The sequence below is a fragment of the Herpailurus yagouaroundi genome, unplaced genomic scaffold (genome assembly GCF_014898765.1).
Source record: "Herpailurus yagouaroundi ecotype Mexico unplaced genomic scaffold, PumYag 428, whole genome shotgun sequence".
Lineage (NCBI taxonomy): Eukaryota > Metazoa > Chordata > Mammalia > Carnivora > Felidae > Herpailurus > Herpailurus yagouaroundi.
The window spans coordinates 366,617-382,570 of record NW_024412645.1 but is presented as its reverse complement, the minus strand read 5'-3'; the positions used below and the strand labels follow the sequence as shown (position 1 = coordinate 382,570).

General features: G+C 45.0%; 1 protein-coding gene across 11 annotated transcripts in view; it reads left to right on the top strand.

Moving 5' to 3' along the window:
* The window catches only part of DEPDC5 (DEP domain containing 5, GATOR1 subcomplex subunit), a 126,986-nt gene that overhangs the window by 98,330 nt on the left and 12,702 nt on the right, over window positions 1–15,954 (top strand). For 9 of the 11 annotated variants that reach the window (XM_040463991.1, XM_040463996.1, XM_040463997.1 and 6 more), the window contains 5 exons: window positions 3,895–4,049; window positions 7,979–8,056; window positions 8,564–8,696; window positions 10,821–10,929; window positions 12,155–12,379. In XM_040463991.1, coding sequence (XP_040319925.1) covers window positions 3,895–4,049; window positions 7,979–8,056; window positions 8,564–8,696; window positions 10,821–10,929; window positions 12,155–12,379 — 700 coding nt within the window. Of the gene's footprint in view, window positions 1–3,894; window positions 4,050–7,978; window positions 8,057–8,563; window positions 8,697–10,820; window positions 10,930–12,154; window positions 12,380–13,195; window positions 15,844–15,954 lie in introns of those variants that run through there. The other 2 variants (XR_005787036.1, XM_040463999.1) reach the window with 2 other exon arrangements.

Below are 15,954 nucleotides of genomic sequence, written 5' to 3'. Positions count from 1 at the left end.
GGGTAAGTTTGATGTTTTTCTCATGGTAGAGTTGTGGGTTTTTGACAAGAATACCTCAGCGGTAAAGCATACTCCTTATCACTACATAATAGCTGGTATATGGGACCCATACAACATCGCCGGTCATGTGAACAGCATGTGATGCAGTATTTGCCAGCTGTCTCCATTATGAAGTTACTGTTTTACCCTTGCTATACTCTGTTCTTTGGAAGCAAGTCCCTAACTGTAACCTACTGAAAAAAGGGAGAGATTCAACTGCAGCTGCTGGAAGCAGGATATCTATGCAGGTTACATGGAATCCTTCTGGAAGGAGGATTTTGGACAAGGCTCTTAAAATGGAGTTGCATCTGGGGTGCCAGGCTAGCTCAGTCAGTAGAGCATGTGACTCTTGACCTTGAGGTTGAGTTCGAGCCCCACTTTGGCTATAGAGATGACTTAAAAATAAGATCTTTTTTTTTTAATTTTTTTAATGTTTGTTTGTTTTTGAGAGAGACAGAGATAGAATGTGAGTGGGTTAGGGGCAGAGAGAGAGGGAGACACAGAATCCGAAGCAGGCTCCAGGCTCTGAGCTGTCAGCACAGAGCCCGACGTGGGGCTCGAACTCACAATCCAAGAGTTCATGACCTGAGTCGAAGTCGGACGCTCAACTGACTGAGCCACCCAGGTGCCCCAAAAAATAAGATCTTAAAAAAAATGAATGGAATTGCATCCAACACCAAGCACCTCCCTCCACTTGCCTCTTTCCAGGCCTCTGCACAAAGACTGCAATTCAGTCCATCCAGCTTTTCTTGTCTTTTTGTTTATTCTGAAAAGTTAATTCAGGTGGATTATGGAAGTAAATGGAACCTCCAAAATAAAATGTGACTAGGTGGGGAAATAAAAGAAAAATACAAGATACTACATTATCTGAGGACTTATAAAGTATCTAGAGTTTTGTGCTAAATTCAGTCCTGTACTATCTGGGAGCCAAAGAAAAGTGGGAAACATCTGTTCCAGGATTCAGAGTGGTAATAAGATAAAAAGACAAACCATTTGCTTGGAAGAAGCATAACCTTTCCTGGTATTAAGATCTAAGCAGCCTCTTAAAAGATGAACATTGTATGATATAAAAGTGAGGTCAGGAAACGGGCAAATCTGACTCACCATCTGCTTTTATACATAATTCTTATTGGAAGATGGGGTGCCTAGATGGCTCAGTCGGTTAAGTGTCCAACTCTTGATTTCAGCTCAGGTCATGATCTCATGGTTTGTGAGTTTGGGCCCCATGTTGGGCTCTGCGCTGACAGCATGGAGCCTGCTTAAGATTCTCTTTCTTTCTACCTCTCTCTCTGCCCCTCTCCCTCTTTCTCTTTCTCTCTCTCTCTCAAAATAAAGAAAAGAAAAGAAAAGAAAAGAAAGAATTCTTATTGGAACAGAGCCATGCCCATTCATTTACATTGTCTGGCTGCTTCCATCCTTCAAGCAGTTTTGAGTAGTTGCTTTTTTGTTTTTTAATCTTTAATTTTTGCATTTATTTATTTTTGAGAGAGACAGAGCATAAGTGGGGGAGGGGCAAAGAGAGAATGAGACACAGAATCCGAAGCAGGCTCCAGGCTCCGAGCTGTCAACACAGAGCCCAACACAGGGCTCGAACCCACAAACCACGAAGTCATGACCTGAGCCACAGTTGGACACTTAACTGACTGAGCCACCCAGGTGCCCCAGATTTGAGTAGTTTTAACAGGCTATCTAGCCCACATAGCCTAAAGTAATTACTCTCTGCTCCTTTACAAAAAAGATTTGCCAATTTCTGATTTAGAAGGGACTCCTTAACCACATCCCTGCTAAAAGAAAGCTGTAGGAATCATGTAGATTTCTGGCAGTTTAGGCTGATGGGGCAATTCTCAGGTGCCACAGATGAGAGATGACCCCACTACAGTGGTCTGGAAGGCAGCACCTAAGAATTGGGTCTAGCTTCCCTCAATTAACTTCTCATTTAATATTGTGGCATAGTACCTGTTCCTAAGTCTTGCTAGTTAGGGGCAGATGGTGATTGGTAATTGCAAGCTGCTGCTTGCTGCATTTCTCCATGTATTTATGGTGCTAGCAAAGTCTGTCTGGCGTCTTTTTGCAAATCATTGAGTCTGATGTAGGAGATGGTTCTTTAAAAACTGGGGACAACTTTGTCTCTCCTGGGGCACATTTGGTTGTATCTGGAGATATTTTTTTAATTGTCACAGCTGGAAATGGGGGGCAGTGATGGGGGGATGGTGTTACTGGCATCTAGTAGGTGAAGGATGCTTCTCAACATCTATTTAAAAAAAATTTTTTTTAAATGTTTATTTACTTAGAGAGAGAGACAGAGACAAAAACAGAGCATGAACGGGAGAGGAGCAGAAAAGAGAAACACAGAATCTGAAGCAGGCTCCAGGCTTCGAGCTGTCAGCACAGAGCCCGACATAGGGCTTGAACCCATGAGCTGTGAGATCATGACCTGAGCTGAAGTCGGATGCTCAACTGACTGAGCCACCCAGGCATCCCTGCTCAACATCTTATAAGTCACAGGACCGCCCCCCCCCCCCCCCCCCCCGCCAAGAAAGACTTATCTGGCTCCTAATGGCAATAGTGCCAAGGTTGAGACACTCTGTTTTAGAAGGAGTGATTTTTATGATACCCAACAAAATATTTGATAATATAAGACTCTATTCTGAAGTACTCAAGAGCCCCATGTAAGAGGGACTAAGTCATTTTTCTTGAAGTGCTCTGGAAGTCTTGCTATTCTCTCCACAGATATTTGCTGTGCATTGCACCTTTTCTAGGTGAGCAGGTCATGGTCTTGTGCTCTTATGTTTAAAGGGAATGAGACCAATATAATACCATTACATGAAGCAAAACCTGGCAGCTTCCAGGAGAGGGGTTATAGAGGTCCAAAGTAGACAGACAGAGATGATTTTCATTTGGGGGCTGGGGTGAAGTGAGTCAGAAAACATTTTACGAAGACAGCAGCATTTGAAATGGTCCTCAAGACTGATGGGTTTTTAGCCTGTAGTTGTAGGGAAGGGCACCTCAGGTTGGGGGAACATACAGACAGGATTAAACACACAGGGTTTGATTTGGCTGGGAATGTGTATGTGGGTGAGTGGCTGGCAGTGTGGAGTGATCACAGGTCAGGGCTGTTTTTGCTGGACTTGCAAGACCCTGTGAGCCTGTGAGCCTTATGGGGAGACCTGAAAGATTTCAGAGTCATGGAGTGGTGAGATTAGAACTGTCTTTTTAGGAGGATGAAAAAGGGAGGTGGCTGGCAGGTAGGGTCTTCAGGGGAGAGGCTGCAGTCAAGGGAGTCGGTTAGGAGGCTGTTACAGCCTTCCCCTGGTGGGAAGAGTGTCACTTGGAGATACATGTGAGTCAGCTGAGGGGAGGCCACAGGACTAGGCCTCTCTTTAGAATTGAAACTGGAGAAGGAAAGGAGCTATCAGGTGCCCCTGAGGTTTGGACCTGGGTGCTTAGAAGACTGTTTGACAGCTATGGGAAAGGAGAGTCAGAGTGGAAAAGGATGCCCCATGGTAAGCGAAGGCATTTGTTGGGATCTTCACCCATTTGTCTCTAGTTGTGTTCCTTCTTTCCTATTTCTCAGTCTCACAGGAATGATTCTGACTCCCTTACTCTTTCTGTAGAGAGTTTTCTTTAGTTTAAATCTGTGGTTTGAGTTAGGTGCTGGTGCCATTTCTTTGGCTCTGGGGATTTCACTGTGAATGGCGGTTTCCTGTCAGCCTTCGTGTGGGGTGCACAAATTCTTATTGCTCTGGACCACCAGGGCTCACTGAGGCCTGGGAAGGAGAGAAGAATGGAGTCGTTTACATGTATGTAAATAACCTTAAAGAATTTTGTTTTTGTTCATTTTCAAATCTCCTACAGGTATCTGTGGACCAGACAGCCACCCCGGTGTTGGACAGCACCAGTCTGGGGGTAAGCACAGGCCAGTCTGTGGACAGAGGCAGCAGCCAAGCCTTTGGGAACTCCCAGAATTCAGGGGAACAGAGCTTCCTCTCTGCAAACTCCAGTGACAGCAGGTGAGATTCAGAATGGCCGAACTCATGCTTCTGGGGAGTGGGGATGGTCTGGCCTCAAAGGCTACGGAGCTTGGGAGGCCAGAGTCCCAGGCCCAAATTCTTACGTGGCCGTGACTTCTGCCTGGGAGCCTGGGCCACTCAGGCCTTGCCAGCGCCTGTTTGATGGGGCTAATGATCTGTGTCCTGCCTTCCTTCCAGAATAGCTAAAAGGTGTCCACAGAGACACAGAAAAGTATCAGGCATGTGCAGGAGGAGGCTTTGGGAAGGGGGCCCGGACAGAGTCTATCCTGTTCTCTGTGGCATCTGGCATACTGCCTGGCACATGATTGCAGGCAGTCAGTATCTGCCACTTAAGGAAATGAACGAACAGCAAATGAGTTGCTGGTTGTGCCCAAACATGGCTGTTCTTTCCTACTCCTGAGTATCCAGAGGAAAAAGAAGCTACTTGGACCTCGTTTACTTGAGAAAGAGCTCCAGCTTTTAATGCCATTTGTCAAATCTGAAAAACTTCTTTTTTAATTCCTTCCCAGCTGTGTTAGCTTATAATATTCTGCCCAATCTGGTCTTGTTGCCTCACTGTCCTACTGACTGAGCTGTCCTTAGCTGTATGTTCTCAGATTTGACTTTGGCTTGTCTTCATTTGAGAGCACAAGGCCCCCTGTGGCACCTTGCCTGCCTGGCCCTTGCCAGCAGTCACTCAGTTTCCTTTCTGTCACTTAGTCTGTGTCAGTTTTACCTGCATCTAGTGCACTGCACCTCGCTTACTCTGGGGATGATGATCACTTCAGAGGCAGCAGGCAGCCTGGACTTCTGTAGTCTCTTTTGTCCCCCCAGGCCTGCATTCCCATCAAGTCCAGCTGATTTTTCAGCTCTGGATGTGGAGGAGATTGGAGGGGCTGCCTGGTGCACAGGGAGGGAGTGCATTTCTCTGCTTCCTCATTGAGCAGCAGGTTTTGTTCTGCTTTTGGAAGAGAAGGGGAACTGGGGATGCTTAGGCTGGAGGTGAGAAGGCCAAAAATGACACGAATCAGGACCAATGACGAAAATTACAAAGAACAGGTCCCATTTCATGATAAAGAACTGACTAGTGGTTGATACTGCTTCAGGGAAATGGACTGCATAGAGGAGCTACATTCTCTGCTGTCGAAGACATTCACACAGACAGGATAGCCTCTTGTCCAGGCTCTTGTAGTGGGAACTCAGGCAGGCATTAGAAGGAAGTTCACTTCCGGGCAGGGAGAGGAGAGGGGAGTGGTCTTCACAGTTTTTGTTTTGTTGTTTAAGTTTTTATTTATTTATTTATTTATTTTTATTTTTTATTTTTTAAAATCTACATCCCAATTAGTTAGCATATAGTGCAACAATGATTTCAGGAGTAGATTTCTTAGTGCCCCTTACCCATTTAGTCCATCCCCCCTCCCACAACCCCTCTAGTAACCCTCAGTTTGTTCTCCATATTTATGAGTCTCTTCTGTTTTGTCCCCCTCCCTGTTTTTATATTATTTTTGTTTCCCTTCCCTTATGTTCATCTGTTTTATCTCTTAAAGTCCTCATATGAGTGAAATCATATGATTTTTCTCTTTCTCTAATTTCACTTAGCATAATAGCCTCCAGTTCCATCCACGTAGTTGCACATGGCAAGATTTCATTCTTTTTGATTGCCAACTAATACTCCATTGTATATATATACCACATCTTCTTTATCCATTCATCCATCGATGGACATTTGGTCTCTTTCCATACTTTGGCTATTGTTGATAGTGCTGCTATAAACATGGGGGTGCATGTGTCCCTTTGAAACAGCACCCCTGTATCCTGTGGATAAATGCCTAGTAGTGCAATTGCTGGGTCATAGGGTAGTTCTATTTTTAATCTTTTGAGGAACCTCCATACTGTTTTCCAGAGTGGCTGCACCAGCTTGCATTCCCACCAACAATGCAAAAGAGATCCTCTTTCTCCGCATCCTCGCCAACATCTGTTGTTGCCTGAGTTGTTAATGTTAGCCATTTTGACAGGTGTAAAGTGGTATCTCATTGTGGTTTTGATTTGTATTTCCCTGATGATGAGTGATGCTGAGCATTTTTTCATGTGTCGGTTGGCCATCCGGATGTCTTCTTTGGAGAAGTGTCTATTCATGTCTTTTGCCCATTTCTTCACTGGGTTATTTGTTTTTTGGGTTTTGAGTTTGATAAGTTCTTTATAGATTTTGGATACTAACCCTTTACCTGATATGTCATTTGCAAATATCTTCTCCCATTCTGTCAGTTGCCTTTTAGTTTTGCTGATTGTTTTCTTCGCTGTGCAGAAGCTTTTTATTTTGATGAGGTCCAAAGTTTTTATTTCTTTTTTGAGAGAGAGAGAGCAAGTGGGCCAGGGGCAGAGAGAGAGGAGGACAGAGGATCTGAAGTGGACTCTGTGCTGGCATCACAGAACCTGATGCAGGGCTTGAACTCATGAACTGTGAGATCTTGACCTGGGCCGAAGTCAGATGCTTAACTGACTGAGCCACCCAGGTGTCCCTTCACAGGCTTTTTTTGACTTGAGATCCTGAAATGTTCCACTGAGTCCTGGACCCTCCAAATAGGAGAAGGCTGAGGCTGAGGAAAGAGAGAAGTTTTATGGACTTGAGCTTCTGGAACAAGCCCCAGATTTAGTATAGTACATGGCCATGAATGTCCCACACCCAGTGAACTGGGCTCAGCTGCTGAGTATTAAGCATGTTTAAAGGTACCATCAGCCCAGGGGAGTCTGGGTGGCTCAGTTGGTTAAGCATCCGAGTCTTGATTTCAGCTCAGGTCACGATCTCATGGTTCGTGAGTTTGAGCCCCACGTCAGGCTCTGTGCTGACAATGCGGAGCCTGCTTGGGATTCTCTGTCTCCCTCTCTCTCTGCCCCTCCCTCACTCTCTCTCAAAAATAAATAAATAGACATTTAAAAAAATAATAAATAGGGGCGCCTGGGGGGCTCAGTTGGTTGAGCGTCCGACTTTGGCTCAGGTCATGATCTCACGGTCCGTGAGTTCGAGCCCCACGTTAGGCTCTGTGCTGACAGCTTAGAGCCTGGAGCCTGCTTCGGATTCTGTGTCTCCCTCTCTCTCTCTCTGACCCTCCCCCGTTCATGCTCTGTTTCTCTCTGTCTCAAAAATAAATAAAAATTAAAAAAAATAATAAAAAAGTAAATAAATCAAAAATAAAGGTACCATCAGCCCATTGAGGAAGAACTCAGGCAATAGGTGGTAGAAAGATACGGGCTCTGGAAGCAGTCAGACTTGGAGTCAAACCTGGACCCTGATATCTCTCAGCTCTTTGACCTTCATCTGCTCCTTTAATCTGAGTTTCAAAAGGTTGATGTTATTATATTCAGTAATGTTTACCTTTTAGGGTTTTGTGGGTATCAGCCCTACACGTGCTATTTTACATGCATTAGCCTCACAACAACACTGAAATCTAGGAATAGTATCATCCCCCTCTTCAGATGAGGAAACTTAGGCCAAGAAAAGTTAGAGCCCCTCCAGCTGGTAAGTGAAGATACTGGGCTTCTGTCCCCATGCTCTTACCTCATTACCTGGCACTCTCTGGTGAGGTTAAATGATGGCGAGGGCCTTGGGGGCAAAATCAGAACAGTCCACGGAGATCTCTTGGAAGTGCCGGAGGCATTATTAAAAGGGGAGGTGCTTATTAAGGGAAGCAAGTCTGAACACAAAACCACTTTGATTTTTTTTTTTATCTTAATGTGTACGCTTTGAAAGCAGGAACCCCTCTGAGATATCCCTAAGGATGTAGCTGTCTAGCATTTGCTTGAACACCATCAGTATCAATGTCATCTTTGGCCTCTAGCTCTGTAAGAAGTAGAGGGAGTAGTTCCTAAGGTTCATACTTATGACCGTGAATGTGCCTTTTTGCTTTGCTGACTGGACACTCTGTTTACAGCTCTCAGCAGTTGGCAGCAAGCTCCTTAACCTCATCCTCCACCCTGACGGAGATCCTAGAAGCCATGAAGCACCCCTCGTAAGTGGCTCATCATGTGTTTGAGTGCAAGGGCGGGAGGATCCCACAGGCCTGAGCCATGGTGATGCACAGGCAGTGTGATTTGGTGGATTCATACCTGGTTGTATTGCTCACCAGCTGCGAGACCTTGCACAGGTTACTTGACCTCTCTCAGCCTCTGTTATCTTGTTTGTAAAATGGGATACTAGTGGCTAAGTCACAGGTTTGATATAAGATCTAAATGAAATAATTATGTAAGTTACCTAGTATAATGCCTGACAAATATAGGTAATGCTCTAAATGTCAGATCCTTCTTCCTTCCTCTTTTCCTTTTCCCCCTATAACACCTTTTGTTCTGTCTTGCGGATTTCTGTGGGTTTAGGAATAGTGTAGAGAAATTGTGCTGCACAGGTCCTTCCTTCAGATATTCAATGCTTTAGTGGGAGTCCCTTCTTTTTCATGTTCTCTTTCTGCTTGTTGCCCTTGTACATACATACCCTGCTTCCTGCCCGCCACATTGGAATTCAGGACAGGAGTCCAGCTGCTCTCGGAACAGAAGGGCCTCTCGCCATACTGCTTCATCAGTGCGGAGGTGGTGCACTGGCTGGTGAACAATGTGGAGGGTGTCCAGACGCAGGCAATGGCCATCGACATCATGCAGGTGAGAGAGTGTGGGCAGGACCCACAGAACTGTCTGCTCAGACCCCCATGAAATCAGAGCTGGTCTCTGAAGCAGCTGCCCTTTTCAGTAATGTGATCTGTAGGTTGGGGTGAAGCTCTGTTTTTAGTAAGTGTGAGGCCTGTCTGGAATCAGTGAACCCACAGGTTTTGATTTGAAAGACACTATACCTTGACTTAAAGATCTGTCAGAATTTATCATGAGCTGAAATGTTCTGGATGGAGTCTGCGCTTTTGAACCTTGGAGGAATCTCTGTAAAAGATTCCCAGGAAATGCCTTCCCTCTGACCTTGAGCCCCTATATCCCCCCTGGTCAACTCCTGCTCATTCAGGATCCAAGGCTCTGCCTCATGGACCTTATGGTGCCCTGTATTTTACTCTGTCATAGCACTTAGCACAACAGAAGGAAAATTCTATCTCATTTCATTTGTCTCCCACCTTGACCAGACTTCTTGAGGGCAGAGCTACCTCTTCTTGTCCATTGCATATCATCATGCTGTTTGGCACATGGTGTAGGCATGTAGCAAACACTTGCTGAATTTAATGACACTGTTTAAGCTCGAGAGGAAAAAAATAGGAAAGGTCAAGTTGGCTGATATGGTTCACACCATTCTGTCCACACAGAGGACCCCACTAGAAATAACTACCATGCTGACCAGCTGGCTTGTCATCACTAAAATGTAAAATCAGTAACTGACTTAAATATGTATGCAGTCTCTGGCTCTGTGCTGACAGCTCAGAGCCTGGAGCCTACTTTGGATTCTGTGTCTCCCTCTCTCTGCCCCTGCCCTGCTCACACTTGCACGCTCTCTCTCTTTCTCTCTCTCTCTCTCTCTCTCTCTCTCTCTCTCTCTCTCTCTGTCTCCCTCAAAAATAAAAAAATAAACATTAAAAAAAAATAAAAAAAAATAAGCATGCAATCCTCAGTTGTCTCTTTGGGGGTCGTAATAGGCAGTTTTGCATGGCCTGTGCCTTATTACATATACTCCTGTCTCTCTAAGAATTGAATTTTCTTATTTGCACATTGGAATGTTTCTACAGCAGTTAGAATGAATGAGCTGGAGGGACACATGTCAACATGGATAAATGTCTAAAGCATGATGTTGAGTGAAAATCCAATATACAAAATAACAATAGTATTATGTCCTTTATTTAAAATTTAAAATCTCATGAAAATACCTCATATTCTTTATCAATACATGTCTATATAATAAAATTATTAAAACCTGCATGAGAATAACATTATACTACATTACACTAATGCAACATTACACTAACCACTTATTTGGTGGTTTGGTGAGAGAGGAGGAGGAATGGGACATATTAGAGTCCATATTTAAGTTTATTTTTGAGAGAGAGAGAGGATGAGTGGGGGGAGGGGGAGCAGAGAGAGAGGAAGAGAGAGAATCCCAAACAGGATCCATGCTGTCAGCACAGGTTCCATGCAGGGCTCAAACTTATGAACTGTGAGATAATGACCTGAGCCAAAACAAAGAGTCTGGTGCTCAACTGACTGAGCCACCCAGGTATTCCCCCCGCTCCCCCTTTCTTTTTTTATAAAAAGATCTGAAGTCAGGGCACCTGGGTGGCTCAATCAGTTGAGTGTTTGACTCTTGATTTCAGCTCAGGTCATGATCCCAGATTTGTGGGATTATGCCTGAGGTCAGACTCCATGCTGATTGTAGAGCTTGCTTAAGATTCTCTCTCTCCCTCTTCCCCACTTCCCCACTCTCTGTCTCTTTCATTCTAAAATAAATAAAATGAACAAAAAAAAAAAAAAAAAGGAAAGAAAGAAAGAAAAGATATGAAGTCAGTATAAGCCAAATGTTCACTTTGTTCGAGTTGTGTGGTGGTGTACCTGGATCTTCTTTATATTTTTCGTATGTTTGAAATAATTGATGGTGTTATAATATGTATTTGCATTGTGTAATATAATTCACATCAGGAACAACATTTATCATAGAGCAATCATCATGGCTGATGAGGGGTGATGGGTAGGGTCTCCTCGATGTTTTGTCACTCCCTTGACTCCAACGTGTAAACGAGGGCTATACCTCTAAGATGTCCCTCCACAGGAATTTTAGAGTTTCAATGTCTCTCCTTCTAGAAAATGCTGGAAGAGCAGCTCATCACACACGCATCTGGTGAAGTCTGGCGGACCTTCATCTACGGCTTCTATTTCTACAAGATAGTCATGGACAAAGAACCTGACCGAGGTCAGAGATGAGGCGAATGCTGTTGCCCAAAGGGGCAAGTGGTTTTCCTGTTGGCTTGCTCTTTAAAGTGATGGTGCTTCTTGAGTTCCTTGTGTGACTTTGTATTCTAAGAAGACAGATCTGTCAGCTTCCTGAGCACTTGTACTTAATTTAAGGAGTGACAAGTATTTCTTAAAGCTATAGTATGTTCTTCATCACAGCGGTGTGGATGGAAGATAAACCTAAAAGAGGCCAAGGGATCTGGTGTGAGGAAATCCCCACGGGCCATTTTTTGGTTACACTTTTTAATTACAGTGCCCCTCTCCACCCATCCAGTACAGGTGGTTCTGAGTATAACATGCCAGGCTCTAATCAGTAACTTACAGCACTTTTTACTTGTTAGACTCCATTTCTTACCCCAGAAAGACTATTAAATCCTAGCATGCTTTCTAAGATACAATTTAAGTCTTTTTTTTTTTCCTTTTAATGAGAAAACAATTCCCAAGAGGGGGACCAATTCCAGCAAGGTCAGAGCTGGAGACACTCACTTGTCCAGTCCAGCCATTGCCCACCAGGACCTTGGCTGGAAGTGACCCCCTCCTTCAGACAAATGGCTTCTCAGCCTCTGGATTTCAGGAATCATACATGCATCAGATGAAGCAGGTAGTGCCCTCTCTCTATGTTCTCTTATCCAAGAACGTGTCAGAAATGGATCTGTGCAGGTGTTTTTCTGGTAGCCACTGATATGTCTGCTGCCACCTCTTCCCTTATGTTCCCAGTTTGGCCAATAGATACCTCTTTTACCTTCAAGTAGAAAAAAACCTGGTTACTATTACCTGCTCTGAAAGTAGAGGTCTGAAACTGAGGATAAAACATATTTTTTTAACTGAAGTAAAATTCATGTAACATAAAATTAACCATTTTCAAGTGAACACTGGCATTTAGTACATTCCCAGTGTTGTGCAACCACCACCACCTCTGTCTAGGTCCAGATCGTTTCCATCACCCTGAAAGGAAACCTTGTGCATGTTAACAGTCACTGCCAAACTTCTCTTCCCTGCTGCCCCTGGCCACCACCAATCTGCCTTTAGTCTCTAAGGATTGGCCTATTCTGGACATTTCATTTAAGTGGTATCGTGTAATATGTGATCTCTTCTGTATGGCTACTTTTACTTGGCATAGTGTTTTCAAGGTTCAGCCTTGCATCAAGAAAATAAGCACTTTCTCTCCCCTTTGCTTTTCCCAGTGGCCATGCAGCAGCCCACTACCTGGCACACGACAGCAGTGGATGACTTCGCCAGCTTCCAGCGCAAGTGGTTTGAGGTGGCCTTTGTAGCTGAAGAACTCTTACACTCCGAGATTCCTGCTTTCCTCTTGCCCTGGCTGCCCAGCCGGCCAGCCTCCTATGCAAGCAGACACAGCTCTTTCAGCCGAAGCTTTGGGGGGCGGAGCCAGGCAGCTGCACTTTTAGGTAGATGCTCGACCCAGATGGGACCTGGGGATGCGCTGGTGGGTGGCTGAGGGAGAGTGGCAGCCAGCCAAGGGAACAATGCCATGTGGACCAGGATTAGAGCCACTGCAGCTATCATACTGGTACTCTGTTCGTCCGCATGGTGGGCTCCTGCACTAGCTCCCACTGGCTGCATGGGTCAAGCTCATTGTCTCAACCAATAAACAGTGTTAGACAGTTCTTAAATCAGGGCACAGTGCTAACCCTGCACAAATAGGAGAGAATAGACAATGTGGCCATTTTTCCCAAGAAGCATCCAGAATACAGGAGGTATGAGCTGGTGCTCGCTTCTGGTTTAGTACCCGCCACAGGCCTTCCTAGGATCTTAGTGTCCTAGGATCTCTGAAGAAGAAGGAACGTTGAAGTTTAACCATTCTAAACACTCAGGCTGAGTGCAAATCTGCCCTCTGCCCTTCCTCCCCAAATATACTTACCACATTGAGGAATGTAAACTAGGAGTCTTCCTGCCTTTCTTTGGTCCCTGCAGCTCCAAGATAGGGACAAAACACCCACTTATTGAATGGTGGTGGCCTCTGGTAGGAAATGGGACCCCTGTTCTCAAGGACTGGACTGATGGGTTGGCATAATGTGTGCTCTAGGCAGGGTGTCATGAGGTTTGTCTCAATAGCAGGTTAGAGAGAGAGATCCTAAAAGGCCTCTAGAAGGAAGAAAGGAAGGAAATGTAATGTAGACTAGACTGCAGTGAAATAGCACCTTCTACTTAGTTTGCCTGGCGATGCCCAGCTGCTAGAACGGAAATGTTAATAGGTATTACAGTTTCCAGATCCTCAGATTCACTTGGATCCAGACAGCTTTGACCTCACCTTATAGCCTCACCCCAGCACTGTGAGAACTGGGGCATGGAGAAGACAAAACTGAAGAGAGTGGCTCCTCTGTCCCCCAGGTAGTCACGCCTTCCCCTCTGCCTTGTTTTGCATTTCTAATTCTCCACCTTCTTGAAATCTTTTGGAAACAAAGAGGCCACATACTCCCTACCTGCTAGTTACCAGTAGCACCCCACCCTCAAGTGTGACAGAATATCTCCTGACATTGCCCAACGTCCCTGCTTACTCCTTGGTTTGAGTTACTGCTCCTGGAAAATGCTTAGGAACTTTTCCCTTTGCGTCATCACCCTGGTTCTGGAGGCTATCTTGACAGTTTCTGTATGAACATCCTCATTTCCAGAGTCTCCTCCAGCAGGCTGGTAGAACTTTCTCTTGCCCACCATAGTCCCAGGCTCAAGATGAGATTCAAATCATTTCAGTTTAGCTTTGGTTAAAAGATACTTTTAACCAGTTTACTTCAGAAAATTGCACATAAAGAGGAGCAGCATATGGAAAAATAAGTCATCTGTCCAAAACATAGGGAGAGTAAGGGAGAAGAGAGGATTTATGTTTTTGGCAGGTAGTTTATTAAGCAGGCATTCTTCACTGGTGTCTGCACATGGGCATTAGGGGGTCAGCATTGATTCTGAAACTAGACAGTCTCACATGCATGCATATTTTCTTGAAGATATCCCTTTATTAGCTTTCCAGTGGCTCCCATGATTGTTACAGGGGAATTTCACTCATCTGCTTCTTTTCCCATCACCCCTCCAACAGGAAGTGAGTTTCTTGTCCTTTTAAACCTGACACAGCATTATTACTGCTAATTCTATCTGGTAACACCCCTCAGACCTTTGTGTTAAAATATGAGATACTTTTCCCCATCTTTTTTTTCAGGTTAGAATATAGACTTCTGCTGTGTCATTTACCTAAGTGAGAAAGATGAGTTGTTTTTGAATTGGACTGTCTTCAGTGTTGGGGTTTTTCCTCAGGAAAAAAAATTAACATGATTTATAGGGGGAAAGGGGCCGATGTATCATTTATGACCTGCTCCCTTTTTTGTTCGTTTTGACATGTTCCTCTTTAAACATTTCTGATTCTTAACTGGAAAGCTGTTTTTCTCAGCAGAAAGCTGTTTTAATATGCCTGATGATGCTGCACAGTCCTACCTGCCCTGGCCTGTGGTGACTCCCACTCCCCCACTCATGTCACCCTGTGTCACTGAGCTATGAAGCCATAGGGGCATCTGAGACTCTGGAAGAAGCAGCACCAAGTCCCTTAAGCCCACGCAGATACCTTTTACTTCTCAGCTTTTTCTTGATAACCCCACTAGGTCTCAGGGTCAGAAGAGGCTGCTGAGCATCTTGGTCCAAACCCTGACGTGTGAATATTTTCCATCCCACTCCTAATAAGTGGGGAGCCAGCTGCTCCCTGAAAACTCTCAACAGGACACTCACTCTTGTGACTACTTTTTCTGTTATTGGGCAGCTCCGGTTGTTAACGTTGATCTCCAGTGTCCTACCTGAGACTGCACTCTCTCCTCCAGTGGCACTGATCCCCTGCCCAGGTCATTGCTAGCCCCCTCGCTGTGACCCTGGTAAAGGATGCTCAGTCTGCTCCTTCTCTGGGTTTGTACTTATTTACTGGGACTCACTATATCTCACTGTCCCAAGGTGAATAAGTCTGTTCTTATGGAAGTAAGGAGTGATTCAGAAAAGGCGCTGAAAGCTGCAACTTGGCTGGGGCTTACACCCTTGCCAACATCAGCCTGCTGGCCGCATCCATACTGTCAGATCTCACTCCTGAAGTATGAAGCCAGTGGTATCTTGAGCCTATAACTGTTTACTTGGCTGAACAGTATACTTCCTTGGGCTTCCTCAAGGCTTGGGCCACCAGCCTGTTCTGAACTGAATATGCCAGATGGGAGAAAAGAGATGTGCGAGATCACTGCTGGTGTTTGTCGAGTGCCCTTTCTTTTGTGACCTGGGCTTTTCACACGGGGGAGGAATATACTGTCCAAGACCAGAGAACAAAGCTTTCCTCCCTTGATTGAGGCTATTAAGTGAAAGGCTACTGTGGTTGGGCTATGAATCAGGAACACAAGGCAGAGATAAAAATTAGTTTTGATGAGACTTTTAGCATTGGAGTTGCCATGTTCTTTAGCCTGAAGTGTCATAGATAGCTAAGCAGTATCCATGGGAGTCATTGACAGGCCTCAGATTGAGCACTGGTGAGCTTGTAGCCTAAATGGGGAGGAGGGAAGAACAGGAGAGCTGCAAGTGAGGTGGCTAAAGGAGAAAGCAGGAGGTAATCTGTGACCCCTTGGCAGCCATGTTTTACTTGATCCTCACCCCTACTCTGTGAAGCAGCTGGGCGGGCACCATCTCAGTTTGCAAATGAGGAACTAAACCAGGGGAATTGAAGAATGTTCTCGGGCACACGGCTAAATGGCAGAGCTCAGATTTTCCAACTCGACATCAAGAACATTTCCCATTTTACATGTTCTGGTTTTGAGAGAATGATAAGCTGTATACCCATTCACCATCCTAAGCCATGGCTCCACTGCCTCCCAACAGAAGTTCATTAAAATTGCTGACTCAAGAGCTGTTTTGTCCTTGTCAGTGATAAAAGCCACTCAGGGCTTCTACCTGCCAAATGCAGAACTAAGCTGACAGCTTCAGATAAAGAGATACCATTGGATTCACGGGGGGG